General features: G+C 45.0%; 1 protein-coding gene across 1 annotated transcript in view; it reads left to right on the top strand.

The window, feature by feature from the left end:
- insrb (insulin receptor b) overlaps positions 1 to 25733 on the top strand; it is an 88744-nt gene that overhangs the window by 7789 nt on the left and 55222 nt on the right. Inside the window, exon 2 of the mRNA XM_071543336.1 lies at positions 15914 to 16462. Within this exon, the coding sequence (XP_071399437.1) occupies positions 15914 to 16462 (549 nt within the window). The remainder of the gene's footprint in view (positions 1 to 15913; positions 16463 to 25733) is intronic.

Raw genomic sequence — 25733 nt, 5'->3', positions numbered from 1 at the left:
TGCTACAGTGCACAGAGCATGAAAAATGGTTCTGTAGCCTGGGGAACTCGGGGAGTGAGTCAGGGATTGAAATGGACCTCATTGCTGCCTAAGACAACAGTTGGCTCTGCAACAGGTTGTCTTCATGGGTGCCCTTGTAAACTTCTCAGCGAATGGTAGCATTCTCCTCCTTGGGCCCTTGTTGGTTTGCAATTAAGTCTCATTAATCATTGAGAGCTTAACATTAATCCAGCGTGCTCTTAATGGCTGCAGGGAGTTCAGTCGGTCAAGTTCTGTAATTTTTCCGAGAAGACGCTAGCTTGACTTTCCAGTTTGTGGAGACTAGAGATGCAAGTGCCCTCATTTATTATGCCAATGTTAAGCAGCTGGCTTACACTGGAGACCTTGTGTGTGTGTCTTTCTCTCTCTTAGTGTGTGTTTCTATCTGGCAGACACAGAAGAAATGTCTGAATACTACAGCTTTTTGCCAGTGTTAAGTAACTAGCTTAAAACAGACGCTACTGTGTGTGTGTGTGCGTGCGTGCGTGCGTGCGTGCGTGCGTGCGTGCGTGCGTGCGTGCGTGCGTGCGTGCGTGCGTGCGTGTGTGCGTGCGTGCGCGTAAGTTTAATAGTGGCACAGACTACATGTCTGGATATTGGAGCTCTCCTTTGCCTCTTTCTTAGGTAGTGTTATTCATTTTTCTCTTCCACATCTTCCTCCCTTTTCCCCCCTCTCTCCCATGTCTTGTGCCTCTTGGCTCTATCTCTCCCTCCCTCTCTTGCCATATCCGTCTCTCGCTCTCCCTCCCTCCCCTCCTTCGTGCTTCTCCCGCTCTGTGCGCTTTTTCATTGAGGGGTGAGAGGGTTCACTCTCATCCACTGATTTGTTTTTCTTTCACACTGCAGATGCGCACAGCCTGTGGACCTGTCTTACACACACACACACACACACACACACACACACCTGCTAATCCCACTCTGTATGGGGTGGGAAAGCCTCCTCTTTCATACCTCTTAAAGGTGTGAACGCCATCCATTTGCCACCTCTCTCTATCCCCCCTTTGTTTTTTGTTTTCTCCTCTCTTATTAGGCCTGCTTGCTCCAGCTGGGTCTAAGTGATGCTTAACATGTACACCTGCACATCATGAACAACAGCACCCAGTCACATGGACCTCTGATTATGTTGTGTTTGCTGCTCTGCATCTGTGTGTGTCTCTGTGTGTATGCATGTGTGCTTGTGCACCTGTGTGTTTGTATGTCCTTTTATGAGCGCTCATGCTTGTGTGTTCTGTGTTTGGTGATGGGGTGTGTGTGTGTGTGTGTGTGTGTGTTGGGTGGGTGGGTGGGGGGGGGGCTCTGTTTTTGTCCTGATGAACCAGCCTGAGATGGGTTACTATGGTGACAGCACTAGCTGTGCTGGTAGTAGGCTACAGTGCCCCCCCCTCCACCTCCCCTTTCTAAATACACTGCTACCCTCTCTGCATTTAACACACTTGTTTTGTCTCAAGGAATTGTCATTCATGCAGTTTTTAATGTTGCATGGTTATTTAACGTAGCTGTGCCTACAGGGAATGGTGTGGTAAAATCATTCTTTATGCGAGTCATTTTTTAAATTAGCATTTGACTGATCCACTGATTGATTTATGTAATAATATATTATCATTTGTCATGCTACATCATTCAAGCGCCATACGAGCTCAGGAACCTGGTTTGGAAACCTGAGGAACATGCAGTTGATAAAAGGATCAGTATACTGAACAGCATCCCAGTGATAGTGTGAAAAAGTAAAATAAGTATTGCCAGCTGAAGATGTGCTATAGGCTGGGCCTCTCAACAGAATATTGTTGAGGTTATGCACAGGTAGGCTATAAGGTGTATACACCCAACTTTAACGCATCATAGAGCCTTGGGCTGAATGCCCAGTGTATACTGATGTGTTGCAGATTTAGTCTTTACAATTAATAATTGTAGAATATTAGCATACTGAAACATTTTGTTCCATTGAAAATGTCAGCTTTTGATGAAAATCATCAAGATGCCTGAAGTGCAATAAAATATTTTTGTTCCTCACACCATCAAGACAGATGATTTGATGAGTAATTGTGATCACAATATCTAGCAAAAATAAGCCATAGGTGTGCAGTCATAATATAGCTTATACTCACCTATTACTGTAATTGCTGTTGATTTAGGTTGGATGTTGGGTGTCATCGTATAACCACCTCCTTAGCACTATACCTACCTCTTCAGCTATCGCTATACTGCTGCTCAGGGAGGGATGCAATGTTCAAACCCCCCCATCAACACAACGGCAGGTAGAGAGAGAGTAAACCACCTGCATTAGAGAGAGGCAGTATACAAAGCTCAATTCTCAATTCCTTATCTCTGTTCTGTCCACTGCAATATGTCTAGGTGTGTGTGTGTGCGGTTATTTGAATCTGAGCATTGCTGTGTATTCCGTAAGCCGTGTATGTGTACTTGTGTACGTATGCTTTTATGTTTGCGTTTCTGTGCGGTGGCAGTTTTCGGAAACAAGTCCACATCCTGCACAATGTGAACCACCGTAGCCTCAGCGCCAGACGGGAGAGTCTGACTGTGCCTCACAACACCACTGGCCAAGCAGTAAATCTATTCTTTTAATTATAGAAAGTACACTTGTATGTTTTTATTTATGCTGTTCGATTGTTGATGTGTGCGTTCTTTGGTCCGTGTGCGTGCGTCACGTTTTCTCTGTTGCTGTAACAGTGTTTAACCCGTCACGCTTTCGACAGGCTGAGCAGTGAGGAGTGGGATGAGAACAGGTACTGTACATATGGATAGACTAGAGCGAAGGGATTGTTGTGTGGCAGGGCCGGTAGCTCGGAGAGAGAGAGAGTGAAGGAGGGAATGATGCCAAGATGGAGTGAAAGGGGGCAGAGAGACCGAGAGCTTGCGCCTAGTTTATGAGCTTGCATCGAGCATTCCCACATTCACTTACAGTCAAGGGGGCCCATATTGAATCGTGCCTTGCTGTGAAATGACAGCGTAATGAATGGAAGTCATTTTACAATGCCGGCGCGGCCACAGACCCTCCACTCCGGGGACCCATCTGTCAGAGGCTAGGTAACAGTGAGTGATTTGTTGGCCGGGGGGCCTTTTGAACGTTGAACCGACGTCAGTGCTCCATCCATGCCATACCTAGCATGCTCACGGATATCCTATATGGAAAAACCAACAGAGGGGGGGAGCGTTTGAAAATCTTTGGGAATCGGCAGGGGTTCCCGTGGAAAAACAAACAGTGGGGGGGGGGGGAATACTGGTACATAATCAAAAGGCTCAGGTCTGAATGTTTCACTGACGCTCAGATTTTATTAATAACACGTTCATAAAAATAATATAAACTTCTACGGCAACGTGTAATGCCAGGGAGAGGTATAAAAAAGTGGCATTGAAGGGCAGAAAGTTATGAAAACAGATTTCAGTGGAGATTCAAATGTACCAAGACTTTTTATGTTTGTGTTGTTGTAAATGGAAGGAGACATCGAAGCTGCGGGTGTAGGCCTAAGCGATGGAAAGGGTAGAGGGAGGGAGAGATATGGAAAGAAGGAAGCAGAGGGAGAGAGAGGCAGGGTGTGTGTGTGTGTGTGTGTAGACGAATGTGTGTGTACGTGAGGTTTTCCTGCAGCAGCCAGTGAGAGCCGGTGGTCTAACAGCACAGACAAACAGGCCATTAAACTGACCTGGCCGCTCCGCTCTTCATCCCTCCATCCTTCCCTCTGCTTCTCCCTCTTTTCCGTCTTCGTTCGTCAAATCCCTCCCTCCGTCAATTCCCCCTCTTTCTGTTTGCTTGCTCCTGTACCTCTTTGCTCTCCCCACCTCTCAAATTCTGCCTTGTTTTTTTGCTTTCCCATCTCTCCTGCTTGTTAACTTGTCTTCTCACTCCTCTTCATAGTCTCTGGCTTTGTCGCTGTCTCTCTCTCTCTCGCGCTTTCTCTCTCTCTTACACACTCACACACACACACACACACACACACACATGCGCCCGTAGTCTCATTTCAAGGCAGTTAGAATCAAATTATTTTCTCCTCTCTGGGTCTTTTTCTTCGTTTGCATCAAATTTAGGATTCAACTGTAGCTCGGAGTTGGCAGCCTTGCAGCAATCCAGTCAAATCAATAGGATTTGCCATGCTTGGGATGAGCTCACTCGTCCATTCACCACACAGGGAATACCTCTCCTAAACCCCTAAACAGTTATAGCTGGAGGTTAAAACTACCGAGTGTCAAAAGACTGCGTTAGCATATTGAGCTAAAGCCAGGGCAGGCTCAGGTTAGATCAAACCTTCCCCGTCTCATTTTCAAGCTCTCTCTCTTGTTTCTATGTCTTTTTTTCTTTTCTTTTTTTTTTACCCTAAGTTATATGTTGAAGTTTGCTGAGAACACAGGCTCCACAGTTTTTCTATAGTTGACCGTCAGAGCTATTGGGGGGTTAAGTGCCTTGTTCAAGGGCATCTTGACGGCGGTTGTTTAGGGAGTGGAGAGCATTGTTCACTTTTCCTGCCCAGGTTTTGAAAGCCAGAGATTCAAGCTTGTGACATCCTGGTTACATTCTCTCTGCTCTTACCTTTAGGCTACATTTCCAGTGTCTTTCCTCATGTAGCTTTCCTGTCCCATCACAACTCTCTGTACTGTCCCTCTTTTTGCTGTCTTTGACCCCCCTCACCCCAGTCTTGTGCGTGTAGTTTCAGTCCTAATGCTGAGTGGCTACAGCACAATGTTAATAAATGGGCAGACAGTCAATTAGGTAGAAAGACAGATTTGCAAGAAGAAAGAGAGACACACAGGAGGGAAGAGGCTGACTTGGCAAAGGCAGCAGGCAGGCGTAGCTCCTCCAGCCCCATGCGTAGCTCTGGTTTGTGGGTCGGTGTGTTGGTGGGGCTGGGCCCTGCAGCTGCTGCCGTGTGGCTGGAAGTCAAGCAGGGAAATGGAGCTCTGACTGCCTCCCTCTCAGGCCGAGGCTCACCACACCAAGATGCCGCGCTGCGCTCCACTCACTAACGTGGGAAGATGAAAAGGAACATCAGATGTTTTATGTATTACTCACTCTGTGTGTGTGTGTGTCTCTGTGTGTGTGTGTGTGTTGTCTGTCTGTCTTGTTCTATATCTTCGCCACAGTCCAGTCTGCAGTTGATTACCTGCTCCTGTTTCATAGTCTTCTCTCTGTTCCCAAATGCTTCGGCTATGTCAGGAATGCCGTTTCCCCCAGCATGCTTTTTATTTGTTTGGAGCACCACCTGGTTTAGCCGTTTTGTAAGCTGCGGCCAGAAGTTTTTTTTGTGTGTGTGTTTGGTTTCCTATTATTTTCCAGACAGTGAACATGTTGGTTGTTGTACATTAGGACCTTGTTTATCTTTTGAACCATCTGGTATCCTAAATGGACAAAAGCAGAAAGAAATGCAGCAAAACTGTATTCTGTATTCATAACTGTTGATTGTGTGCATTTGTTGGAAATTACGTGCTGATGTATGCAACTAACAGCAGACAAAGTTCATATTGGATAATTTGGAGCACATCAGGTTATGCATGCATGCAGACTTCATATTTTGACAGAGCTTTTGGGTGGGGGTTTCTGTTTGCTTCAGTGGTCTGGACATTTCATTCTTTCGAATAACCTCCATTTCTGAGGGGGTTTGGATAAATGACGCTGTACTGTGCTGCAGAAGCATGTGAGGGAGAGGGAGAAAGGGCTGGAATTGGAATGAGGAACTGGGCAGTAAGGAGAAACCTCAGATACAAAGACAATGACTATCTTATCTACTATACAAAAGGACTGAGGCTTCTGAATTCTTGGCCTGTGTTTGCTGTGTCTGAGAATGGAATCAGAACAGGGGGTGGCAGTAGGCTAAAGGTTAGAGAAGCGGGCTTGCGACCACAAGGTTGCCGGATCAAATCTGTTGATTGTCTTGGAAAATCTGGGCAAGAAAAGTGAATAACACTCTCCCCTCCCTCAAAATGCCTTTGAGCAAAACATTTAACACCCAGCTGCAGATGTACTGGGCGGCCACTAGAAAAGATTTTTTAACCGAGTGAGTGCTCTTTTTCAACATGCCGTTGCTGAAAAAGAGCTTGTAGTCTTAGAAAAAGCAATACCTGGACAAATAATTGTTAAAATGCTTTTGGTGATGTCTGATGTCCTTTTAAACTCAGTCAGACGGCACACATATCCACATAGTGGATGTTTAGTGTTTGGGGTGGTAAGGTCGCGGAGACAGGGATCAGTTTCATTCTAGCAAGATGTCAAACAGGGGAGTGCAGGCAGCTTCTGCTCTGTTTTTCTGCTCATCTTTCTGTTCCCATGTCCCTTTTCTTTTCTTCTCTTCTCCTTTTTCTTCTCCTCTCCTTCCTCCTGCCCTTTCCTCTCATCTCCTCTCCTGCCCTGCTCTCTCTTCCCTTCGCTTCTCTTTTCTCACTTCACTTTTCCTCTCCTCCCTTCTAGCGGCCTTGAGTCCAAGGTCAAACCAGGCTCGGTGGAATAACAAACAATAGTGAGTCATTGTTTTGAAAACAAGTGACAATGACCCAGCGCCTCGCCTGGCCCCCTCACTTTCTCTTTCTCTTCCTCTCTCTTCCTCTCTGTTTATAATCTGTCTCTTTGTCTCCCTCTGTCTCTACCTCTCACCCTCTCCCTCCGTCCCTCTCCTCCTCTCTCCGTTGCCAGTGCCGGAGGGTAGAGGGAAGGAGGCGAGCCAAAGTCACCAGTGTGATCTGATTTAGGCCTCTCTCTTCTCTTGGCTGGCCATCTGACAGCTCAGGGCCTGCATGTTGCTCTTTTCTCCCTGCTTCAATCTGCCACGGCCTGGCCCCGTGCCACAGCTGTAACGGGACCCGTCGTTGTATATAAATAGGCTAGGCCAGCTCCCCATGCCATGCTCCTCAATGGGAGGCTGAGGCAATGGAGGAACAGGTGCTTTCCCCTTGCTCTTCTCCCTCTCCCTTCCTGCACCCCCCGCCCCCTGCCCCACCCACACACCTCTTCTTTCTCCCTCCCTTCCTCTCCCTCTCCCCTCTACCTTTATCTGATGTCCTCAAATGTGGAAGCACAGGCCAGTCAGGATGCACGTCAGCTATGCTCGTTTCATATTACTTGGTCATAGGTCAATCTAATATAAATCAGTCAATTGAATTTTGAGATTTATCCCCCTCCTCACTGTTTTTGTATTTGCCTGTGCTCCTTCATTTTTATGGCACACTGAGCCTATTTCCCCTCTTCAAACTGCCCCCCTCTGTCTCTCTCTCTGGCACACGTACTGTTATTTTGGTCCTCAACTCTCTTTGTTTTGGAGGTACAAGTTGGTACATGTTAATCAAAATGCCTCTCATGCAATTTTTCAGCATCATTTTTCACTGTAGAAGCCACAGCTTGGCAGTGGGCGCACAGGGAGCTGGCTTTACTTCTCAGGACTTTCCACAGCTATATTAACAAACAAACGCATTTTTCCACTGGCAGTCCACTTGGCAATGCGGCCGCATATTTTCTCTCCCGGGGTTTGTTCAGCAACTGAGCCGTTGACAAATCTATAATCGGCAGATCACCTCATCAGGGACAACGTCGTCCTAAGCTGACAGAGAGAGGAAACTTCTCACGGTCCAGAGTTAGCCGCCACCTGGTTTCATGCTAGCCAGGTCTGGTTTCACGCTAAGCTAACGCGCGGCTGCCCTCCCCCTACAGTGAGAGGCAGAGGCAGGCTGGTCTCTGGGCTGTCACATCGACAGGAGGCCAGAGAGGGCTCCACTCTCACCTTCTAAAAATGCCGCTGCGTTCCACTTTCCTACTGCCAGCCAGCACCGGGCTAGCCAGCCTGCTACTATTGGTAGATGCGTATTAAATTCTCTGCAGGGAGCGCAACTCTAAAAATAAGAAAAGGATCTGTCTGAAATTGTAGCTACATTATGATGGAGGCTGCAGCTGTGGGTGCTCACTGAATAACAGCCTCAGAGATAGCAGTTTCATTACTATGACCTCAGTTACACCGGTCATGCCAAAGTGATTTTTTCAGATGTAATCATGATGATCTAATGCTATGAGACCGCTTTGCTGTGCGTCCACATGTTGCCTGAAAATGTCCCTGGCTCTTTCGCTATTTGTTCATAGCATTTCTGCTTCATATTTGATACATGTCTACATTACACACTTGTCTACATTAGAGAGAGAGAGACAGGAAAGATGGGAGAGGGATAGGGCATGACCTGCAACAAAGGTAGGGAGCTGGGCTGAAATTTGCTCATATTATGGGCATTTAGCTGATGCCTTACTCAATGTAACTTACATTGAGTACAACAGTAGAACAAGGTTCAATTCTTAGATCCCCTCACATAATAGGCAGCCAATAGTAAGGAGTCAGAGCCATCCTGGCAATATTCCTGTGATCTGAGTGTAATCATAAATAAATAAATAAAAATAAGAGCTAAGGAGAGAGACTGGCTGTGCAGTTAAATCTAAATCGGAGTATTATGTTTTTTCTCACTTGCCCTCCCCATGCCTCCACATACTGTAGCATCTTCACATTGGCTGAATTGTGGGCTGGAAGATTCAATACAAGTGCAACCAATATTCCGTTTTTTCTCTGTTTTTTTTAGAATACCTCTTCACAATCACAATCAGTTTAATTTCCAAGTACAATAAATGTACTAGAATTTGTCTAGACAATTTTGGCGCAGAGATATTTTAGCAACTTAGTTTCACAGTACATACTGACACAACGTGGAATGTGCAAGGACAACTGGGACTTTACAAGACAGACGATAGACAGTGGACTACAAATCACTCTTTATATACACACATTCAATGTCCAGTATTCAATAACTATTCAAGCAGCATGCACAGTGACAAATGTCAAGTCAGCAACTACTGTATCTTCAGACCTTCACTTTCAGAAGAAGTGACATTTCTGATGATGCAGTTACATGTGTATTTGGAAAGTTTAAAAAAAATTTTTTTTTACCAAAATGTAACTTTTTGGAATGGAACCCTTCATTTGTCAGTCTCCTAGTGAAGACTTGAACTCACCTCCCTCCCTCCATCTCCAATCTTTTCCTCCGCTGTTTCTGTTTGTCTGACACCCCTCCTGTACCTCCCTCCTCCTCTTCTCATTCCTGCTGCCAAATTAAGTGTCAAACAGACAGGGAAGGCGGGTGGATGGCCCACATTTCTCCTATAGAGGTCCACAGTATGGTACAGTACGTTCCAGTCTCTCCTCTGTTATTCCATTCTCTGGTCTGCTCCTATACAGGCCTCGCCCCCTCCCTCCCTCCCCTAGCCTCATTAGTGGCTGATTGGGTTGTTATTGTAATTAAGAGCTCCCGGACAGCCAGTGAGAACACCACACTGTCTGCTTATGGGTGGTCCTCAGTGGGAGGGTGGGGTGTAGAGGGGTCACGGTCATTGTCCCCCATACACCTCCCCACCCCACCCTCAATGTCTAGCATTCTTTTCTATATCGCATATAGAGCTGCAGACAGGGGTTAGGGTCAGTTCACTTGATTCAAAATGTAAATTAGAGATTTGGTATAAGAAACATTTGTAACAAATTATTTCCATTTTTTTTATTCTTGAAGAAAAATACACCTGAATTGATTGAATTGAAATTAAAATCACATTCACTGTGCAACGGACATCTGTCCTTGTCTCTCCTCACGCCTCCCCATGTCTCCGTCTGTCTACTTTTTGTCTTCTGTTCTCCCCTAATATCTCCTTCATAGGCTCAGTTTGTTATGAGTGTTGGTGTATTGTAGGTAAACCCCTCCTCTTGTTTATTTTTGTGTTAAGTAGCCAGTAGGTAGCAAACTAGCCCCCTCCCGTCTCCCCTGGTTGTGTGTGTGTGTTCATGTATGTGGTCTGTCATGTAGCAGTGGTCCATAGGGGCCCTCCATTCATGCATGTGATCACCAACCGTCCTGGAGGTCCCTTACGTCACCCTGCCTGCCTGGCTAGGCTCAGGTTACACTCCCACCCCCTCTCTCCCCTCCCCTGCTTTCCCCCTTTTGCCCGCGACCCTTTTCCCCTCTCCTCTTCCGACTCATTCCCCCTCTGCTCTCGCTCCCCATTCGCTCTCTCCTCCCCTCCTCTTTGCCTCTCCCGTCTCCCCCTGCTCCTAAACCTGGGAGGAGAGAGGGAGGAGAGGGCTCATTGTTTTAAAGACACAGTGGCCCTCGGCGCCGACCCCGACTGCATAACATTTCTGTCCCGACCCCCCCCCACCCCCGCCCCTTTCCCCTTTTCCTTCCCTCTTCCCCATCTGCCCCCCGATGACCCCCTCCTCTCCCTCCGTCCCTCCTTCCATCTCCCCCTCGTTCCTGTCGGTCCAAAACAAGACTCCATTTTGCGGAGGGAGCTCCCAGCAGCACTGTCTAGTGCTTCCCCTCATGGCCCACTGGCGTGTCTTTGTGTCAGTAAAGCTTCTCCAACAGGAGACTTAACACATGTGTTAGCCTGTTAGCATGCGGTGAGAGGACAAAGACCTCTCATTTTAAGTAACACATTTTTTACCTGTAGTGGGGGAAAAAAAACCCCTCAAGTGTCTCTTTTATGTGAAAGGTCATGTTTATGTCCTCTCTTGAATATCACTGTGGGCATAGGGGAAGCTGCACCCTGGCCCCCCCGGTCTTGCATAACGTAGTTTGTTATGTTGTCGTGTTGCACAATAGGTGTCCGGTTAGTGCTGCAGGCTGACAGCGAGTGGGTGGCCTGTAGGCCTGTTTGATGTGTCCAGAAGATAAGGCAGGAGTGACGGGGAGGTGTAAGGTTCCTCTTATCACTGGGAATAACACCTACTGCACTGGTTTACACGTTTCTCTTTCTGTCTCTGTCTTACTCCGTCTTTCTTTCTATCTCTGTCTGACCCCATCTTTCTCTCTTTTACCCGTGATGATACCACATAGTGGAAGATGGGTGTATTTGTGTGTTTGTTGTTTGTGTTTGTAGGCATGTGTGATACTGTTACAGTGTTTGGCTACTAAGGTCCAGAGGTTATACCTGGGTTAGTTTAAGGAACTACTAGTGTTCCCTGTTCAATGTGATTGAACAGACGGTAGAATGTGTTGCTACCGTAGCTGCTTTGAACAATTAAATTTGTTTACCCACCTAGAAGTTTTTTTTTTTTTTTTATGTAGCCCGGCATGCGCTTTATCTGATGAGCTGAATAACAGCTGAAATTGGATTCATTGTCCTTTTACGAGTTGGTTTTGGCTGGCGGCAAGGCTGGCTGCACACTGACTTGTGCTAAGTTGAATAGACTGTTTGTGTTTGTGTGTGTGTGTGTGTGTGTGTGTGTGTGTGAGAGAGAGAGAGACACGGAGAAGGAAACAGTAGCTGGTTTGATTTACTACAGTGGACAGTTTTGTGCTCATTTTGCTGTTTTTTTTTGGTCTTGTGTCAGGGAGGAATTTTAAGGGACTGTCTAAATGTGGGTGTGTGTTTGTGCATGTGAGTGTGTGGGAGTACATGTGCACCCTTGTACCCATGGAGGTGAGTTGTGTGTCACTCGTAAAGAAGGGGCCAGCTGAAGTATGACATCCCCATGGGGACGGAAAAGTCATCAGCCAAAGGGGGTGACATCAGAGATTGGTTGCTTCCCTTTCCTCTTCCTGCCGCCTGTCCTCCCCTCTGTCTCTCCGTCTGTCTCAGATAATTGATTGGCTCTAAGGGAGGAGGGGAAGTAAGCTATGCTGAGTATGTGTGAGAACAGCTCAGCCTTGGAGGTCCCACCGCCAAATGATATACCGGTAGAACCCAGGAGACGTGAGTGTGTGTGTGAATGGGCACGTGTCTACATTTGTGTGCATTGGATTTCCCATCACTATGGGGCCCGCTCCAATGTGACCCAGGATTCAAGTTGACCCCTAGCCACTGATCTCTCGTCAGTTTCAGTTTCTCCCTTTAGCAGGCGAGATCAGTGTTTGAAGGGGGAACAGTGACCCCAGATCTGTGCAAAGTGTAGCTTTCACTTAACCCATGAGCAGCCACTTGAAGTTTTTTACGTTTATGGCCTCCTCGCCTCATTTCGGTATCTGTGGGTGGCTACTGACTCACACAGAAGATATGCTTTTTATTAGCACCGAGGTGAACATGATGTTCGTGGCTGAATAACAGGCTTTGGTTTGATAACAAACCAATTGACATGATCAATGTTTGGTTCTTTGTGTGACCTTACCCAGCCATGTGATATAACCAACTGATGTCATCACCATTGAGTCCCATCAGAAACTGAAGAATGGCTCCTTTAGCTGTGCTCATGACATGACCACCCACCAGCCTGTAGACTCAATGCACAATACATCAACTCTAGACAGGTCTCATAACTTGAATGCCAAAATCCACCCAAAATGAAATATTGCATGTTATTCCTATGATCATGGATAGCGCAGTCTATTTTTGTGGATATGAACAAGTCTCTTGCGCCTTTTGAAAGGCTGATTTTCTGAGACCAACACCAACATGGTGGCTTGGGGATACATTTTCTAATTGAGAACAGGGTGGGAAATTAACACCAGCAGCCAAATGCTGGAAATTGTTTGTTGTGGCTTGTAAGTTTGTCTACTCTACCAGCTAATTTAGCAGATAACTAACCAGGTTCTTTTATCTGAAAAGCATCTTGTCTGATGAAATGGTTAAAATGACATGTTAATTTCCCTTCCCTGGTTTAGAGGTATTTCCAGTATCATGAAATATAGCTCATCTACATGCTCAAAAATGTTATGTGAGTCCACAAAGTCAGCTTCTCCTTACAAATATTGCCTGAATTCTCAAGATCATAGGAATAACATGTGAATTATTATTTCTATTCCAGTGTAAAAATGAGTTAGGTTTGAAATAGTCCTTTATTTTTCATATATTCTTTTAATATTCCATGTACTTCAAGTCAGTTTTGAAAATCCTGTTAGTGAGTTTCTTCCTTGAGAAGTTGGTGTGTTTGTGCGTACTGGTGCAAACTTGTTGCTATGGAGAGCTGTTGCCTTTTTTATGATGTTTGTCCAATTATGTCTATAGGGACGTGATGCAACCCAGCCTTCCTCTATTCTAGGCCTCACTATTGTCTTCCAATCGCTTGTGGCCTAATACCAAGATCCACCTTGACACACATGCACGCACACACGCAGAGGTTATGTGTACACACATACACTCTGTTTGGATAGCCGGTAGGCTACAGGCTGACCATTGTAAAACTGAACAAACGAACAGGGGCTGCACTTGGCCTTACACCATGTACAGAGGAGCACAATTGATAGCTACAGTTTAATATCTCACTTGGACTAATTCCTTTCATTGTAAAAATTGTGTCACCATGTCCAGTAAGACCAATCTTATATCAACATACTTGGCTATGTAGGGTACTTAAGTGTTTCATCACTCTTTTGTTAAGTCTCTTACATGGGCACATAACAGGATTTTGAAATTTGGACCTTTCCTCCTGCGTATATCTTGGTTAAAATGTTTTGACCTGTGAAGATGTCAAAAATTATTACAGGCATTACATTATAGGCAACCTGGCACATAGGCTACTATGTAAAGTGAATGTGAAACACTAGTGCCTTATAAGAGAAAAAAAAAATACATTTTTCAATTTGAGGTCCAGAAATCTTTCTTTTTCTAAAATGACAGCAGCAGGTTTATGCCCTATTATTACAACCCGTTTGCACCCACCATGAGCTGTAAGTATTTGAAATAAATATAGCTTTGTTTCAATTTTGAATAGCTCACCCTGATTATCAACAATGATCTTATGCTGCTGTAGTAAACAACATGATCTTATTTGGCAATCTAGCTATTACAGGCCTGACTGGATGCCAGCCATTTCATTGATGTGCTTCTGGTCAGAGTTTGTACCTGAATTGTTGACATGTTTGTCTTGTTAACCATTAACAGAGTGATAAGTTAATAGGTAGCTTACACCTGGGAGATGACGAGGGTCAGCAACTGCTGGCGCTGTGCAATACACTGCAATGACTTGTGACTTTTTTGGGCTTGTTTTTTTATGAAGGTGTGTGCTTGTTTTATTATTTTTGGTGTGTGTGTGTGTGTGAATGAGAAAACAAACCCAAAACAAAAATAAATGGGAGAATATGGAGGTGGTAAGCAGATGGGATTCACACCTTTAAGATACAGTATATGAAAGACACGTACAGAGTGGGATAAGCAGGTGTGTGTGTGTGTGTGTGTGTGTGTGTGATCGATTGGAAGCAGCAGAGCGGTTGTAGACCATTAGCATGCTGCTGTCATGTGCAGAGGGCTGGCTGACCCACCACTCCTCCTCTGCCACCTCATACACTTACACCACACACTCATTCCACCCTCCATTTTGTTTACATGTGGAACCTATAATGTCAGTTACTGTCGGAAACATACTCAGATTGTGAAACATAGTTGGTTTTCTAATAATTGTTATCAGTTCCCTAGTTACCTTTTCCAATAAGACGGTTATTGACATTCTGACCCTATTTACTTTATATTTCTTGTCATGCTATCAACATTTTTATGCAGCATTTGAAGAGATTGTTATATCATGAGAAGGTATGCATTAGATTGTGAAAATTGAACAAAACCTGGAGACACTTATCATAGACTGGATATATCCTCAATATCCTATTAGCAGCTTTGTAAACAACAATTTTGAAAAAATTAATCAGCTTTACAGTGCAGTTGCAACAACATAAATTATGTTTTCTTTTTTATACCTGTCATTTACAAACAAGGGAACATAGGAAATTAGATTTAACAATTTAATGGTAAGCATAATAAAATACCGCACTCTCTCCAGAATGTGTTAAGAAATAACACATGTGACATACTGACTTCTAGTGTGTATGAAGCGCCCTTCCCTCCTGTGTGGTGATTTTCCTTTCATCACTGTAGAATAGGGTGGAAATGTGTATCTTGTTGTTATTAGTAGGAAGCAGCAGCAGCATGCTTTTCCCCTCTCTACATCTCCTCTAAGTAACCGCCCCCTAATGAATTCTGCATTCCTCTGATGTATGTGTGTGTGTACGTGTGTGTGCACATGTGTGTGCGTGCCTGCATTCGCCCGTCCAAGTGTGGGCATATGTGTGCGTAAACGTGCAGCAGCTAGATTATGAATGAGCAGGGAGAAGCATCTTGCTTCCAGGCTTTTATTTCTGTTAACCCTTTCTCGTCTGCTTCATTCAGATAAGACAGTGCCATACAATCATTTCCTCTCAGGGGAAATACTATTGGAGCCAATGAAAAGAGAGAGAGTGTGTGTGTGTGTGTGTGTGTTAGTGAGAGAGAGGGAGAGAGAGAGAGGGAGCGCTCGCGGCCAGTCAGATTGTCAAGGGGACTGAGCGAGGCTGCTTTTGTGAATGGCTCTGCTCTACTTAATGCAAATCACTAGTGGTTTCATGGCTTAGATGGGGAAAAAGAAGGACCCATTGATGTTCATATCCGGTTGTTTTAATACAGTAGCAAATTGAAGCGGACTCTTTTGCCGGCTAGGCCTACAGGCCACTGTCAAGCAAATTGCAAGCAGCACCATGTCACTTCATCTACACAATGGTGTGCACTCTTCATTCTTTTCTGTACAAGTAATACTCAATAGCGAAATATACTTGGGTGTGGAAAATGGATGTTTAACGCTCCCTCAACACTTCTGCCAATGTGCCTTTGAGCAAGATACTTAACACAAAATTGTTCTAGTGGAGCTACTCAGTGGTATTGTAGTATTGGGCAGCTCCCAGGTATGTTTATAACTTTATGACTGTGAAGCAGGGCAATGCTGAAAAAGGATGTACATGCTTAGTAAAACTGGATGAATAAATATATGTTGTTTTGACTCCACATTGACTACAATAACGCAGAGTAGACTTGCGTAGTGGCGGCAACTGACTGTATTCTTCTCTCACCTCTCTCTCTCTCTCTTTACCTCTGTCCTCCTCTCCATCCTTCCAGTCTGCCAGAGTAAGGACATCCGGAACAATGTGACCAACCTCCAGTCGCTGGAGAACTGCACCATCATCGAGGGCCACCTGAAGATCCTGCTCATGTTCAAGACCAAGCCCGAGGACTTCCGCGGCCTCAGCTACCCCAAGCTGAGGGTGGTGACCGACTACCTGCTGCTGTTCCGGGTCTACGGCCTGGAGAGCCTCAGCGAGCTCTTTCCCAACCTGACGGTGATCCGCGGCAACAACCTCTTCTTCAACTACGCTCTGGTGCTCTTCGAGATGCTGCAGCTGAAGGAGGTGGGCCTCCACAGCCTCATGAATATCACCAGGGGCGCCGTGAGGATCGAGAAGAACCCGGACCTCTGCTACCTGGCCACCCTGGACTGGTCCAAGATCCTGGACACGGTGGAGGACAACTACATCGTGGCCAATAAGAACGAAAGGGAGTGTGGAGACGTGTGTCCCGGCACAGCCCAGGGCCAAACCATCTGCCCACAGAACACCATCAACGGACACTTCAGGGGACGCTGCTGGACACAGAGCCACTGCCAGAGAAGTAAGTGTATTTGTCTGTGTCTGTCTGTCTGTCTGTCTGTCTGTATCTTTAAGAAGAAAGAAGGAAAGCTTTCTTGCACCATACTTTGAAATACTGAGGATATTCTGTCCTTTTCCCCATACAAATAGCCATTAGGAAGTCGATTGTTCTCAGGCATTGCTCTTCCAACCTGATGCAGGCGAAATTAAGAATGACATTATTACATTGAGAAGTGGAAAAATTTCTATATTGACTCGGCTATTGTGCGCGGAGGTGATAGTATAGCACCTTCCCAGAATCCATCATGTTCCTTGTTGTTAAGCGGCCCGTTGAGACACATAATGAGAATATGCACCGGAGATTTTTCCTCGCAGAAATCAATTGAGGCGACTGATGTTTTCACTCCAAATGGTTTTCCTAATGATTTCTATGATGTGGAGGGACGCTCTTAATATCAGCAGTCAGGGGTCGTGGACACGCCCCGCCCTCTGATTAGCATTCATTGACTGGAGCATTGTGGGTAAGTGTTCTGTAATTACAGGCTAGGGATCAGCTTGATGTGTGAAATGACTCAACTGCATTGTAAAACAGGGAACTGCGTGCTGACAGGTAGACATTATGGGAAAACAAAGGCAAGGAGAGAAAGAGAGTAAGGGTAAGAGTCAGGAAAACAAGGCAGTTGGAGAGAAAGCAGACAGACAGACAGGGATAAATCTGATTTATAACAGTACACTTGTTTGTTATGAATTATACAGATTTTCTATCCTTTGGTTAAAAAGAGCTGTGGGTTGGCTTAGTGCTGCAGCCAGCCAGTCAGTCAGTCAGTTAGTCAGTCAGTCTTTCCTCTCCTACCCTAAACACAGAGAATGGCTTCTATTGTAAGACACACAGAGAGAATGCTTATTATTTTTTTGAAGGCGATTATAGCTTGTGTTGTTCTGTCTGTGTGTCTGACTGAGAGGCTAGCGTTCAAAGCATAACGACCTCAGCCATGTTTATACTCGAACATTGACTGTTACAGCCCGCATATTATGTTGGCTCCTCGATTTTCTGCCAGGCCTCGCTGTCGGGAAAGCGTAATACAGGAAACGTCTCTCTTTGTGTCCCTCTCTCTCTTTCTCACACACACACACACACACATACACATGCAGGCATTGCCTTGGAGTTGTGACTTGAAGTAGGTGTACAACGTTCCATATGTTTTATTTGAATGGTTAAAATGGCCATTTTTAGCATTACAGTGGAAGAGTAATGGAGGTCATGGATGTGATTTCCAGGACTTCAGGTGTTTTGAAAACATCCCACATCCCGTTTTCCCCTGGTTTTCTCCGGTTATTTCCTTTTTTGTGCTGTCCCGCTGATCCCATACGTGAGAGCTCCAAACCTGGTGTCGCAGTATGTGAAGTATGCAAAGAAATAGAGAAATAGTTGAGGTTCTTGTAGAATTGGACTTGATTCCAGAGTCAAGACAGCCATTGAGAACATAAAAAAAAGAATGTCCATTGAGAAAGCGAGAGAAGTGAGAGTGTATGTCAGAGAAAGTGTTTGTGCGTGTATGTGTGTGTGTGTCCTTCACTTTGGTAAGGCCAGGGGAGCAGGTATGACGCTGTGCTCCGTGTCATGTGAGAGGCACCAGTTTAGTCAAGTGCTGTGTGTCAAAGCAGGAGCCATTTCTAGGACATGATGCAATGCTTCTCTCTCCCTGCGGCGAGGGGTGTGTGTATGTGTGTGTGTGTGTGTGTGTGTGTGTGTGTGGGGCACGCACAGGGATGATATGTGCGCACTTACAGTAAATGTTTGCGGGTGTTTGTGTGTGTTTTGATACAAGTGTACTTAAGTGTGTGTGTGTGTGTGTGTAGTCCCCAGCGGAGGTGAGAGCTCCAGTTCCATACTGCTACAGACACGTGTTCCTCTCTCTCCCTCTCTCTCTCTCTCTCTCCCTCTCTCTCTCTCCGCCCCCTTCGGCCATTACTACTCAAATCCCCCTCCATTCTCTCTATTTAGCCTACAGCAGCTAAACTCTCATTCTCCCCGTTTGAGTTTCTTCTTCTGTTACTACTGCTCTTCTCAAATCAGCGCTGTTCAACTCTGTCTGAATGATGATAATAATAATAATCGCCATGATAATAGTAATAGTATTTGTAGTTTTTACTTCTGTTTGATACCACTTCATTATGCAGCTTAATATCTTGCGAGAGTGCAACAGTGTGTACAACAGGAATCCAGAACAGCTAGAGCCTCGCTGGTCAACCTAGATAAGATGAAAGCATGTGAGATGTGAACCCGGGATAAGAGAAATTTGTTTCCTTTGAATGCTTATGCAATGCTATACAGTGTAACATGTGCTGCATGGTGGGATGAGGAAGCTATAGGATCTTTAATTAGGGCTTCTGTGAATGAAAACTTGCCGTTTACAAACTTAGATGCACACATGCAGACATAGGCACAGGGCGGAGGAACATTAGATGGCGCATTAAAGTTTATGTGCGAGTGGAAACTGTGGGTTTGTTTTTGTTGTGTTTTTACAGGGTTCCAGTTGCCTGAGGTAAGAGCCAGGGGAGAGCCTGCATTCCTCTGATCCTACACATGCTCCTCACAAGCAGGAAAACCACTGTATGTGTGTGTGTGTGTGTGTCTGTGTGTGTGAACCAACAAATGTCATATTTAACCGTGCAGGGCTCCTAAGTTACTTCTTGGCAATCAAAATAGCCTTGAGAGGTGTATGAGATCTGACATTCATTGCTCAGTGCTCTTTTCTCTGCTTTGCATGTGTGTGTGTGTGTGTGTGTGTGTACGTGCGTGTATGTTTTTGTGTATGTGTGTACAGCTGTGTGCAGGTAGCTGTGCGGATGCAGAGGTCAGTCCAGTAGTAGGTTTTGTCAAGCGCTCTCAGGCTGCAATTTTCTCAGCTTTTACAAGCTGTCACAAGTCACTGTGGCTTTGCTGCCTGATTGAATGTTCCTGGTTGTTTGCTTTCCCTCTGGACGATGGTAGCGCAATAGTGTATTGCGATTGAGGGTAGTAGTCTGCTACATGCATAGTATGTGTTGTGCTGTAGAGCTGGATATCAGAAAATCCCAATTTGTGACATTGATGCTGATTTGTAAGGCACTGAAAAGTGTCTTTGAGCAAGAAAATGAATCCCTAGCAGCTCCAGGAGCACTGTTCTGTCGCTGACCCTGCGCTTGGATCTCCCTATGGAGACGGGGAAACGAAGAGACAAATTTCTCCTTCTGGGATCATGAGTATCACAAAAAACTCCCTCTGATACGGTTGAGCTTAGATCAGACTGGCAATGAAAAAGAGCTAAAAATAAAATACTAGAGGAGAAGAGGAAGAAGGGTTGTCAGGTCAGAGGGCAAACATCGGACCACTGGTACCTGCTGTGAATGAGACAGACACGATGCGTGGGTATGTGGATACATCCTGCACACTTACACACACACACACACCCACATAGGCACACCCACACATGAGCGCATGACGCATCCAAGATGAGTACTAAAATTTGTGCCAACATACTTTGGCGTTGAAAATATAGACTTGTGTAGAACAAGGTTGGTTGGTTTCTCAGATGGATTCTTGGATTGCTTTCGCCGTGAATGTGAGAGAAAGCAATCTCTTGATATCTCCGGCGCTTCTAGCCTGTGGCCAGTTTTGAGTTTTCATTTTGGTTTCGATTTTGAGCTGAATGTATTAATTCACCTGCATTGTTACCCTTCAAATTTGATTTCCTGTTAAAGGAGAAACCTAGCACTGATGAACACAAAGTGGCCTTTGAACATTAGAGCAGAGATTTGATTTGTTCTTTCCAAAAGGAAGGAGCATTTTAAAGGTATTATAAATGAGATAAGAGAGTGGAATAAAGTGGACTACATGTACAGATAAGAAAAAATTAAGGAAGAGAGAGGACTGAATACACAGATGAGACAGAACTAGACTTACAGATGAGAGATAGACAGACACATAGACAGGCAGATAGCTGGAAGGCAAGCAATCCAGCCAGAGGACTATATTTACAAATGAGAGGTAGAGAGAAAGAAGTAGAGATAGACAGACAGGAAGAGAGAGGAATATATTCACAGATGAGGGAAAGAGAGAGAGAGAGAGGGAGCAAACAGCCGATCTCCTGTTTAGATAAGGCTCTATCTGTTGCTGAGGCCTGGCACACTCTGTTCAGCCTCACAGACACCAGCCAGCTCCGTGCTTGCACAATACACACACACACACACACACACACACACAGGAGGAGAGAAAGCTTTTCAGGTCAAAGTTCACCGAGCCTGTGCGTGGGTGCTTTGTTGTTGGCTCCGATTGTTTTCAGGCGCGCACACACAAACACACACGTGCACAGCCACAACTTCACCTCTCAGTGACAAAAGCCATAGAGGGAAAATACCATCTCTCTGTCACATAGCCACTGTGCATGTTAATTTGTGTGTGTGTGCATACATGTTTGTTTGTGTCCACCCAGCTCCTATGTGCTGGCATTTTCAATTGAGGTTAGAGCCACCAGTCCAAGTGCATTAGCCTTTACAACTATATGAATAAAGAGCATAGTTATCAGGTGACACAGATGTTTTTCAAATTTTTGGCCCAAACAATTCACAGTAAATGGTATTATCATAGTATTTCTTAAAATTATCACATTTGAACTTGTTTTACTTGTGTTTACATTGATCATTGAGTACTCATGTTGTTGTCTGAAGTACTTGGTAGTCACAGTAATGGAAATTGGCATCAGTGTCATTTCCATTAGTGTTTTATTTCTCGTGGTATGTAGTGAAACTGGAGAGAGCAGGGGGGGTAAGATGAGGGCCAGAGGAGAGCGAGAGAGAGCGAGAGGAATAGTCTAGAAAAAGGGAGGAGGGGAAGAGAAGGGGTTGGGCAAAACAAAATAAACAGAGCAAAACAAACATGGCGGGGCGTTTCAAGTGTGGCTCCCAGGTACACACACACACACACACACACACACACACACACACACACACACACACACACAAAAACCACGCACACTTTTTTGCCAGAGTGGCAAGTGGCCAAGCTAGAGCAGGCTAAAGCGAGAGAGAGAGAGAGAGAGAGAAAGAAAATGAGAGTATTAAGGATGGAGGAGCTCAATGAAGCATGCTGTTGGCCTGCACCCACAACCAAACAAAAACACTTAGCTAGCCCAACCTCTTAGCTGGGGTGTAAAAATGTCTCCTCTCAGGAGCCCAGACTCTCCTTCTCTCCTGTCTTCTCTCTCTTTCTCCCTGTGTCTCTAATGAGAAGTAAATGAAAGAGTTTTCCTGAGGCCGCTGTTCTTAATTAGCCATTTACTGCTCAATGACACAGAGAACGCGAGAACACACGCACACACACACACACACACACACACAGAAAGGAACACACTGCCTGGATAGTATAGAAGTGTCTCTCATCCAGTAAATGGTGTTTGCTTGTTCCATAGGAGACGAACAACTCTAAAACAGAATTTAACTTTGAAAGGGAAAACAGAAAGAGAAATTAGAAGACATCAAATTGCTCTTATGCTTGTAGAATTTGAACGGCAAAGGTCTTTGTGTCAGTTTTCACTACATCGCCACAGTTAAAAACATTTCCCAATGGATAATAATCTAATCTAATCGAATATAATAATCTACCAGTGCCAATACTATCTGTGGATATGAGAGTGCAGATCTAGTCACGTTTTTCCAAGTGCTTGCCTGTAATAGTAGTGTCCTGATGTTTTTTTTTGGAACTAGTGTACGTGCACACGTGTGGTTGTGTGTACGCTATATATGTCCATGTGTGTATTCGGTGAGATTTTTAGACCTGACATCAGCTCTCTCTCTCTCTCTCTCTCTCTCTCTCTTTTTCTACCCCTCTCCGCCATGTCCATGTTAAATGTCCCCGGGGCTATGAAGGGTTTGGTTTCTGGGCCACTTGAACTTTGACCCAGATGCTTTTCCAGTGAGAGGGGACTTGAGCTAGAAACGCTATCCTAGCTGTCCTCTCCCTCACTGGAATTAACCTAGTGGAGCTGCCTGGAAATGGGAGCGTCACGGCTTGATGTACAGTCAACTTGTACACACTAAGAGCTATGCAGTGAATCCACAAACCTAAGGTGTCGGATGAGTATGGTACACGTAGGGTACATGACCGGGTGTCCGGCATAAGATATGCAGCCAGGAACTGGGAGGGTCTCTGGGGGGCAGGTGGTACACATCAGTTTACACCAGGATTGGGGTTTAGGGCTGCATGATTACAGCTAAAATGATTATCGCGATTATTTTGCAAGATGTTGTGATCATGATTATTCATCACAATTATTAGTCCTGATAACTTTGTTTTGGCTAAAACCACAATATACAATTGTACACAATTGACTGTGCAGCCCTTGTTCTGGTCAATTCACCTTAAATTCAAACACCTCAGGAAATAGTTTTTTCCTTCCTACTTGGAAAAAAAAGTGAACCGTTTGACGTTCTTATATCCAATCTAAGAAGAAACAGTCGAGAATAAACACTCTGTCATTATTTAGCGACAGTGTATGAATTGTTTTCCATTTCCGATTTCATTTTGATAGAGTGAATTGAAAGTGATGTGATCCTGACCGTGATACACACACACACACACACACACACACACACACGGAGTACGTACATTTGTTCTCGTCTTTCTCTCATTCATTACTATAGACGCAGGCAAGCTCCTCTTTGATGCTGTCCATTTGTGATAGTTAAAGCTTTTCCCTGGTGGCTTGCCTTACATCCACACACACACTCGCCTGTGTTTGAATTACCATGAATATCTTATGAGGGACAGGGAGCGAGAGGAAGAGAAACAAACCGAAAGAGATAGAGGGAAAGAGAATAGTTAGGGAGGGAGGGAGGGAGGGAGGGATAGAGACAGACAGATAGAGAGGGAGAGGTAGTAATCATGCTCTTGTGTTTTTCTTCCTGGCAGCTTGCATCCTTGTTAACGAATCCAAATTAACTTTGATAAGCTGGCATCACTGTGTGTGTGTGTGTGTGTGTGTGTGTGTGTGTGTGTGTGCACGCACGCTGCTCTGCGCTCAGCACGGTCCATTCATTCAGCGAGTGCAGTAGCAGGCAGGCAGTGCTAGCCGAGCGCCCCAGGGGATCTGGAACACTCTCTCTCCTCTCTCCTCCAGCTCATCAATGGACTGGCACTCCCACACCCTGCTCTACACAAACACACACACACACACACAAAGTGCACGTGCATATATGTAAGCGTAAGGGTGCACATGCAGATCAACACACACACACACGCACAACACATACACACTCACACACAGAGCCAAGTGGAGCGCAAACATACACACAAGGCTAAGTGGAGCACACAGACACTGCTGCCCACTATTCTGTTTGAAGCAGAGGATTGGCTGTTGGTTGAGATTCGAGTAGCCTATAGTGTGGAGAGGATGGGGGCTTCTGAGGATACCAGCATAGTGGAGCAAGATGCATGGCTACTGCTGCTGCGCTGTGTGTGTGTGTGTGTGTGTGTGTGTGTGTGTGTGTGTGTGTGTTTGTACGCACACAGGTGTTGTTTTTTTAGGGTGTCTGTGTTCGAGAAGGAGGTAGCGAGCAAGAAGGAGAGAGACATTTCATATCTGTTATTGCCTGTGTTCCTCCTCCCTTGCATTTCTTAAGATTACATATTTCACGAGTTAAGTGAGGACAAAGAAATACTGAGCGGGAGATGGATGCCCTTTACTAATCAGAGTAAAAGCTTAATTCCCTCTCTATATAAGTGGTTTTGGCATGTAGGGGTATATTTCTTTGTAGTGTGTGTGTATGTGTGCACATATTTCTAGGTATTCATGTGTGTGTTTCTCTGTGCGGATGTGCAAGTGTGTTTCTCTGCGTTTGCGCGTGTGTAAGTGGCGATGTGAGGCAGGGAGGGGAGCATGTTGGCAGGCGAGCGGTTGCTGCAGCCTGAGCTGTCTGAAAGGACTTCCTCATTACTTCCTGCCTTTGTCCAAAGCGCTTCCTACTGCCGAGCTCTACAACTGGGCCCTGGGGGAAGTCTGGTGGGGTGTGAAGGGGGGAGGAGGGGTGATTATGTGTATGTGAGAGAGAATGACAGGAGAAAAAAAAAGAAGTACAGTTTAGAGTAATGGTTTGCAGCCATGTAGATCCGCAGTCCTTTAACAAAGAGATACAAAGCCCCTACGATGCTGCGAGTATTTATTTATCACAAATTCTAAACATAGTATATTTTGATAAAAGATATTTATTTTTTACATTGTGGAAATCAACCCTCAGGGACCCCCAGGTTGTGATCCACTATGTTAGACAATCAGGCCAGTCTGCTTGTTGAAATAAGAATACAGGGAGCTGAGAGGAGAGAAGAGCAGTAAGGATTGCATAACATGTTTGTGTGCGAGGGAGGAAGAACACACGACCCTCCCTCCGGTCGAGGGAAGGGGATTGTTTTCAGGTGTTTGGAGAGATCGGATGACTGCCTGGTCCCAATTCTGTAAGACATCAACCTCATACACACACACACACAGACACACACACACACACACACACACAGAGAGTTGTAATGATGCAGGTTGATCAACAGTAGCCCTACACTGTAGTATTGTGCCAACATGCTCCGGTTTTCACCTGTCAATACGCGAATACAGCCAAACCTAACATGGCAGCCAGGAGCGTAGCCCTCCACCCAGCGCTCTCTCTCTCGCTCTCTCTCTCTCTCTCTCTTTCTGTCCGTCTGTTGGCAACACAAACACTACAGGGAGCCTGTGATGAGTAAAGGCTACTACTACTACTATTTAGGCCAAACTAATGGCCACAGGTACATCTGACACTTCATGCTGATTGAAATATCTATAAAAGCTTGTACCATACACTAGAGGTTCACAGTAGTAAGATTATTGTGAAAGTAAAACTCTCATTATATATATCTGTGATACCATAGATTCTGATGTGGCACTGTAAGTAGTATAGTCACAATACCAAATTTTGACTTTGGCAACAATATCACCACAGGTATCTATTTTTTTGATTCTAAGAAAATAATATCCCAATATAAAAAAAACAACAAAAAAAGAAACAATAATCGAACGTACATAATAATAATAAAACAAAACTGTTAATTGCAACAGCCCTACCACTAGGGTCGCAACTAATTGTTATTTTCATTGTCGATTAATCTATCGATTATTTTTTCGATCATTTTAATCATTTAATCTATAAAATGTCAGAAATAATGACAAATGCCCATCACAAGTTACCAGAGTGCAAAGCGATGTGTTAAGATTGCTTACTTAGTCTGA

Source organism: Centroberyx affinis, unplaced genomic scaffold (genome assembly GCF_046629955.1).
Source record: "Centroberyx affinis isolate AG114_WGS23_722 - 3 ecotype Tasmania unplaced genomic scaffold, CSIRO-AGI_Caff_v1 ptg004288l_1, whole genome shotgun sequence".
NCBI lineage: Eukaryota > Metazoa > Chordata > Actinopteri > Beryciformes > Berycidae > Centroberyx > Centroberyx affinis.
The sequence above is the reverse complement of the archived record's forward strand: the minus strand, read 5'-3'. Positions and strand labels throughout refer to the sequence as shown.